We start from the raw sequence: 8,212 nt of genomic DNA, 5'->3' as shown, positions 1-8,212 counted from the left end.
GTTTTTTTTTTTTTTTCATACAGGCTGCAGAACAATAATATCTAAAGTATCTGAACTGAAAGTGGCTTATATACTTTAAAAGGAAACCGATCAATACCATACTGAAAAGAACACAAATGTGTAGTAAGTCATGAAAACTTGAAAAGTACAATATTCAGCTTTCATTTGGTTGTAATTTTAACACATATAATGTCCATTTAAACTATTTATAATATAGCTTTGTAAGCAACTAGACATCAGCTTCTGATGTTCAGTGTGGTTAGGCATTACAACTCATTGCTAAGATTTATTATTCTTTATTGCACTTTTTTCTATGCTATGCAGTATATGAATGGTTGCTTAATTACAGCATGGTGATGTCTTGAATCAGAGCCCAAAATCTTTCATAAGCAAAACTTAGTATTTTACCATTGGTGTCTCTTCACTATGTCTCTGTTGCCTATGTAATATTAAATCTGAGGAATTCCGGGCCTCTTTTATCTCCAGCTCTCTCTGTCTCCTCCCAAGGACTCCCAGGATCCTGGCAACAGGCAGAGCAATGCAAGGGGCCCTCACTTAATTGAGTCACTTCTGTGCATGCCACCTCCAGAGTGCTGACACCAACATGGGCAGCAGGGACCACATGGATCTTATTGGCTGCCCTTTGACGTAATAGCAGACAGCGAAATATCTTCCGGAACCCCTTTCGGAAGTGCTTAGAGACCAAAGCATACACCACTGGATTAACACAAGAATTTGCATAAGACACCAGATGTGACAGAATACGAAGGGCATATGTAAAGTTATTAAGGGGGAAGTATCCAAACCAGACACAAAGAATGACCAAGTGGTGGGGAAGCCAACAAAGGCAGAATAACACGGCAACAATGATGATCATGCGAGTCACTCTTCTCTTTGCCCTCTTGGATTCGGACATATCTTCAATAGGATCTACAGATGTCCAAAGATATCTTATAGTACGGGCATAGGTGAGACTGAGAATCAGCACAGGAATGACATAGCTGAAGACAAAAGTACAAAGGTCCATGGTCTTGCGATGTGATATTTGCCAGACTGGGTGGCAGACAGTTAGATTAGACAGCTGAAACTCTTGGTAGTAGCTGAGATAAGGACCAGAAAAGATCAAGGACAAGCTCCAGATTAGAGTGATAGCCATCAGGGCATTCTTGGGAGTGCGCAATTCCCGGGAACGCAATGGATAACGTATTGCAAGATACCTGAAAAGACAGTAATGAATGGTCAATCAGTGGTCAACTTTTACATAACGTTTTTCTTCTTTATAGTTAATAATGTAGTAATTGTATATTACTTTAATTAATAGATCATCTGATGCATATATTTTCTACGCTCAATGGCCCCAGTACAGCACTGAGAAAGTCCCTCAATTACCAAAACACAATATATGCCATTGCCCATAATATGTTAATTTACAATATTATAACTGGAATGTGTCTGGTTAGCATTTTCTCTGGGTTTTAAACAAAATTATCTCTTAGGCCCCATACACACGAGAGGATTTATCCGCGAATACGGTCCAGCGGACCGTTTCCGCGGATAAATCCTCTCGAGGATTTCAGCGGATTTCTCTGCGATGGAGTGTACTCACCATCGCATTGAAATCCGCGCCGAAATCCTCTGGCGATGACGTGTCGCGCCGTCGCCGCGATTATGACGCGGCGACTTGCGCGACGCTGTCATATAAGGAATTCCACGCATGCGATGATTCATTACGACGCATGCAGGGGATCCCTTCGGACGGATGGATCCGGTGAGTCTATACAGACCAGCGGATCCATCCGTTGGGATGGATTCCAGCAGATAGATTTGTTTAGCATGTCAGCAAATATTCGATCTGCTGGAATCCATCCCAGGGGAGAAATATCCGCGGAAACAGATCCGCTGGAGTGTACACACCATAGGATCTATCCGCTGAAACCCATTCGCTGGGATTTTTCAGCGGATGGATTCTATCATGTGTATGGGGCCTAAGGCCCCGTACAGACGATCGAACATGTCTGCTGAAACTGGTCCGCGGACCAGTTTCAGCAGACATGTTCGGTCGTCTGTACAGCCGAGCGGACAGGATTCCAGCGTACATTTGCCCGCCGGGCCTTTTTCGAGCGGGCAAATATTTCTAAACATGTTTAGAAACATGCCCGCTGGAATCCTGTCCGTCGGACATGTTCGGTCGTCTGTACAGACCTACCGTACATGTCCGAGCGGCCGCCATCCCTCGCATGCGTCGAATGATTATGACGCATGCATGGAAGCATTGAACTGCCAGGGCCGCGCACGTCTTCGCGGCGTCGGCGCGGCCTCGTCGCCGCGTATCGAGTATGCGCGGATTTCTGTATGATGGTGTGTACAGCCATCATACAGAAATCTCCGGGCAGACATGTACGCTGAAAACGGTCCGGCGGACCGTTTTCATCGTACATGTTTGCCCGTCTGTACGAGGCCTAAGAATTATGAATAATGCTAGGGAAGTGTATTTTGTATCTGTTACTACATGTAATAGTATTGTTCTAAAATGTTGACCACTGGTACAATGAACATTGCTCATTTACTTGTGTTTCAACACAGTTTCAAACAAGTCTGGTCTCAATGTAAGGGACATTCAACTGTGCTTCTGCATGACAATATTAGTATAAGTATAATTATAAGTATAAGTCCATGACCATGCCACAGCATTTGTTATATAAATGATATCTTTGGAGTACACTGATTACATTTTGATGTACACAATCACTGGTTATTGATTCATACAGGAAAGTTACAATACTTTAAGGCAGGTCTCTGTTAAGACCAGATGACCACTACATCGGTTCCCTTTACCTTTAGCACCCTACGAGAATGCTTTCTATCCATGGAAGGGGTGGTCCAGTTTCCTGTGAAACTTAGACATCAGATTACATGGCCTTAAAATTAGGTGCTATTCACCCCCCTGTGAAGGCAAACTAAGAAATGTAGAGTTGTTGAGTTGAGTTGAGCAGCCAGGGGTTGCTGTTGGAGTACCAAGAGCCAAGCATTTAAACCCAAGGATTAGGTAGGGATGTAGTCAAAAACATAGCCAAGGTCAGAGCAGGTGGAGTTCTAGCGAGGTAAGATCAAAGAAATCTACAGGTTTAGATATATCACCAAAGTAGGGTAACTTGGTTTAGGCAGACTGAGAACAGACAGGAACCAGGAGTTAAACTAACAAGGAAAAAGAGACACAAATACAAGAACAGGAACTTGGTGATGACTGGGGAGTTAGGTACACACTGAGGACGGACGGACGGGGGGTAAATACTGCGCTAGTGGTAAATATATGACAAAACAAGTATTAGATGAAAATAAGCCGTGATACAAAACATGTGATAATCATGTGAAAAATGTGCAAGAAAGGATAGTCGCGCTATAAAATTGCATATGAACACATATATATATATATATATATATATATATATATATATATATTGATCCAAATAATTATTGAAGTGAAAAAATAAGAATAAAATAAGGAATAATATTTAAAGTGAAATAAATATCATACAGTGAAAAGCAAGGAAATATAAATTAATACAAAAAAAGATTGTGATACAAAACGTCACAAAAAATCCTCTGCCAGATCAGATATCCATAAATCAAACGAACAACCAGTATGCAAATGGATGCACAGAAACTAAAGTAAATAGACAAATTCACTGTATCCAAAGTTCAATCCCACAAAGAAAAATGCATACGGGTGGAAATAAGGATGAAGGAGATTAAATGACTGTCCACCACCACCAAGATGAATTCCTCCTGGTGCAGCACACACAGGTGAAAAGATGGATCCTTACCAGATTGGATGGACCTCTAATGGCAAGGTCATAGAAGCTTGCAGATCAAACCTCTGCGGGATCTTAGTGGTCATCCAGGGTATCTAGGTCGCCCAGCTCCTGTAAATCTCCTCGCCTCCGCTCTTAAGGTTACCGATGGGAATATGCTGATATCCCTCTCTCCAAGGGGAGTAAGTCCGTGGGTGGTAAAAAAATGAGAAAGGCTACAATAGTGCGTTATGTCAAAAATTAGCTGGATCATTTATTGAAAAAAGGGGAACGATACAACAAGCGAAAAATATAAAATCCCAAAATTTAAAAAAGCCGGCATTAGCTTAAAGAACTGTACGCCGGTGCTTCCGGGGTCACGTGGGGACGTTGTGACGACAATACGTAGCACCACCCTGACCAGTTTCATTACAAATGACGTTTTCAAAGGGCACGGGCCCTTTGAAAACGTCATTTGTGACAAAACTGGTCAGGGTGGTGCTACGTATTGTCGGTGCTAGACTATATGCGCTGGGCAATCAAAGGTATGTCCTTAGCGAAACCAGTGTATGTGGTAAATAAATAGGGCAAGCACACTTGCACCACTAGGTCCTCTTGTAAAGTTTCTATATCCTGTGTCAGCTTTGTATCATAAGCATACACTGAGATTGAGAAATGTATTAAAAAAAATCTATATAGTTTATGAACACGTCAAACAAGATTGGTCCCAGGACAGAACCCTGGGGTGCAATATTAAAAAATAAGTATGGCCAAAGCTATTTTGACCATACTTCTTTTGTGGGTCACAGAAATGCCTTTACAGGTGCTCTTCTGTGACCTAACCATCACAGAGCCACTTCAGGCTCTAGAAGGATCAGGTCCATATTGTCAGGATCCACCCAGATCCCTGAGTACCAGCTGGCTCAGCCCCTGAGTGTACGGCTGAGAGCTGAAGCCAGACACTCCCACCCCCTCCCCATCACGGTGCTCCAGTGAGCACAGTCACCAGCTATCTGCTCAGAGCTGACTGAGAACTGAGCAATCACTGGTCATGTAATCAGTTCTCTGGCTTAGAGCTAGCAGAGGACAGCTGCAGCTTCAGACCAATGCTGCAGCATTGAGGTGTGTATGCATGTTTATTTTTTAACAACTCCAAACTGCTCCTTTTAATGTCAAAAGATCTTAATTTGTAGATTTAAGCAATTTTTTTTTTAATAACAAACATGTTATACTTACCGTATTTATCGGGGTATTGCGCGCTCCGGCGTATAGCGCGCACCCCTAAAGTGGACCCGCATTCCTGTAAAAAAAAGATTTTAGTACTTACAGTTTTGGTGTCTTGCGTAGAGATGTACAGAACTGTTCGCTGGCGAATAATTTGCGGCAATTTTGCCGTTCGCGTTCGCCGATGCGTGCGAACATATGCGCTGTTCGATCCGTCTCCTATTAATTATAATTGAGCAAACTTTGACCCTCTACCTCACAGTCAGCAGACACATTCCAGCCAATCAGCAGCATACCCTCCCTCCCTGACCCTCTCACCTCTCGGGCAGCATCCATTTTAGATTCATTCTGAACCTGCATTCTTAGTGAGAGGAGGGATAGTGTTGCTGCTCCTGAATTAATAGGGAAAGTTCTAGCTAGACTAGTGTTTTCAGTGTCCACTCCAGTCCTGAAAGACTCATCTGATCTCTGCTGTAAGGACAGCACCCCAAAAAGCCCTTTTTAGGGCTAGTAACCCCTAAAAGCCCTTTTTAGGGCTAGTATATCAGTCAGCTTTTTTTTCTCTGTAATCTAATTGCAGTTGCCTGCTAGGAAGGCAGCGTGTGTGTGTCAGGATCACAGCGTACACTGTGCCCAGTGCCACCCACCACTCATATTGGTGGCACAGTAGATAACATTTAAAGAAAAAAAATTATTACTGCAATATAATAGTAGTCAGTTGTCTGAATGCCAGCGTGTGTCAGGGGTACAGCGTACACTGTGCCCAGTGCCACCCACCACTCATCTATCTTGGTGGCACAGTAGATAACATTTAAAAAAAAATGTATTACTGCAATATAATAGTAGTCAGTTGTCTGGCTGGCAGCGTGTGTCAGGGTACAGCGTACACTGTGCCCAGTGCCACCCACCACTCATCTATCTTGGTGGCACAGTAGATAACATTTAAAAAAAAAAGTATTACTGCAATATAATAGTAGTCAGTTGCCTGGCTGGCAGCGTGTGTCAGGGTACCGCGTACACTGTGCCCATTGCCACCCACCACTCATCTATCTTGGTGGCACAGTACATAACATTTAAAAAATATATATATATATTACTGCAAGATAATTGTAGTCAGTTGCCTGGCTGCCAGCGTGTGTCAGGGGTACAGCGTACACTGTGCCCAGTGCCACCCACCACTCATCTATCTTGGTGGCACAGTACATAACATTTAAAAAACCCAAAAAATTTACTGCAATAGAATAGTAGTCAGTTGCCAGCGTGTGTCAGGCTCATAGTGTAAACTGTGCCCACTTGCCCAGTGCCACCACTCATATATCTGGTGGCATAGTATATTAAATTTAAAAAGAAAAAACACAATTTTGACTGCAATAGAATAGCAGTTAGTTGTCTGCAGGCGTGTGTCAGGCCTACAGCGTCTACTCTGCCAACTTCTGCCAGTGCCACTCATATCTGGTGTCACAGTAGCTTGCACGCATAGTACAACTAAACAAATAAAAAAAAATGACTGGCAGAGGCAGGCCACCCCGCAGGGGCTGTCGTGGTGCTGTGATTCCCTTTGACCCTAGAATAATGCCCAGTGTTCAGAGGCCAAGTACCCTGAACTCGAAAAGTTCTGAGGACATAGTTGACTGGCTAACACAGGACACCCAATCTTCTACAGCTTCCGCTCATAACCTTGACACACCATCCTCCTCCAGCTCAGCTTCGGGCACCTCTCAAGTAAGGATGAGCCGAACACCCCCCTGTTCGGTTCGCATCAGAACTTGCGAACACACCAAATGTTCGTGTGAACTTTAGAACCCCGTTAAAGTCTATAGGACTCGAACATTTGAAATCTAAAGTGTTAATTTTAAAGGCTAATATGCAAGTTATTGTCCTAAAAAGTGTTTGGGGACCTGGGTCCTGTCCCAGGAAACATGTATCAATTCAATTTTTTTTTTTTAAAACGGCTGTTTTTTCAGGAGCAGTGAATTTAATAATGCTAAAAGTGAAACAATAAAGTGTAATATTACTTTAAATTTCGTACCTGGGGGGGGGTGTAAAGTCAGCATGTGAAAAAGCGCATGTTTCCCGTACATAGAACTGTCCCTGCACAAAGTGTCATTTCCCCCAAATTAAATTACCAGGCCCTTCAGGTCTGGAATGGATATTAAGGGGAACCCCGCCGTAAAAAAAAAAAAAAATCACGTAGGGTTCCCCGCAAATATCCATACCAGGCCCTTCAGGTCTGGTGTGGATTTTAAGGGGAACTTCACCCCAAATTTTAAAAAAATGGCGTGGAGTCCCCCTAAAAATCCACACCAGACCCTTATCCGAGCACGTTAACCTGGCCAGCCGCAGAAAAGAGGGGGGACAGAGTGCGCCCCCCCCCTCTCCTGAACCGCACCAGGCCACATGCCCTCAACATGGGGAGGATGTCCCCATGTTGATGGGGACAAGGGCCTCATCCCCACAACCCTTGCCCGGTGGTTGTGGGGGTCTGCGGGCGGGGGGCTTATCAGAATCTGGAAGACCCCTTTAACAAAGGGGACCCCCAGATCCTGGCATCCCCCTATGTGAATTGGTAATGGGGTACACTGTACCTCTACCATTTCACGAAGGAAGTGTAAATAGTTAAAAAAAAACACACACACAGACACCGTAGAAAAAAATCCAGCGATGTGAATCCACTGTCTCCTATCCAGCGATGGATGATCTCTCCAGCGACGGATGATCAGCGGTCCGGTCCAGCGATGCAGAAGATCCATCCGTCCAGAGCACAGCAGGGGAGCTCCACTCTCCGCTGGACACAGCCCAGCGGAATGACGCGCTGGAGCTGTGACATTTCTTATATAGAGGAAGCGGTCACCCGTCACGTGACCCCGCCCCCTCTGGCGCACCCTCGTACGTCACTGGGAAAGCCCGGTCTTTCATGTTTCCTGGGACAGGACCCAGGTCCCCAAACACTTTTTAGGACAATAAATTGCATATTAGCCTTTAAAATTAACACTTTAGATTTCTCCCATACACTTTAACAGGGTGTTTCGCGGCTTTTCGAATTTGCCGCGAACACCCCTAATTGTTAGTTGTTCGCCGAACAGGCAATGTTCGAGTCGAACATGAGTTCGACTCGAACTCGAAGCTCATCCCTACTCTCAAGTTACCACTCGCCCGCATGCCACCACTACCAACACTAGCATCACAGCTGCTTCACT

General features: G+C 44.2%; 1 protein-coding gene across 1 annotated transcript in view; it reads right to left on the bottom strand.

Annotated features, from left to right (window-relative positions):
* Positions 1-280: 280 nt before the first annotated feature.
* Positions 281-8,212, bottom strand: part of GALR2 (galanin receptor 2) — a 35,414-nt gene continuing 27,482 nt past the window's right edge. The window contains exon 2 of the mRNA XM_040329996.1: positions 281-1,217. Within this exon, the coding sequence (XP_040185930.1) occupies positions 440-1,217 (778 nt within the window). The 3' untranslated portion in view covers positions 281-439. The remainder of the gene's footprint in view (positions 1,218-8,212) is intronic.

Source organism: Rana temporaria, chromosome 12 (genome assembly GCF_905171775.1).
Source record: "Rana temporaria chromosome 12, aRanTem1.1, whole genome shotgun sequence".
Classification (NCBI taxonomy): Eukaryota; Metazoa; Chordata; class Amphibia; order Anura; family Ranidae; genus Rana; species Rana temporaria.
The sequence above is the reverse complement of the archived record's forward strand: the minus strand, read 5'-3'. Positions and strand labels throughout refer to the sequence as shown.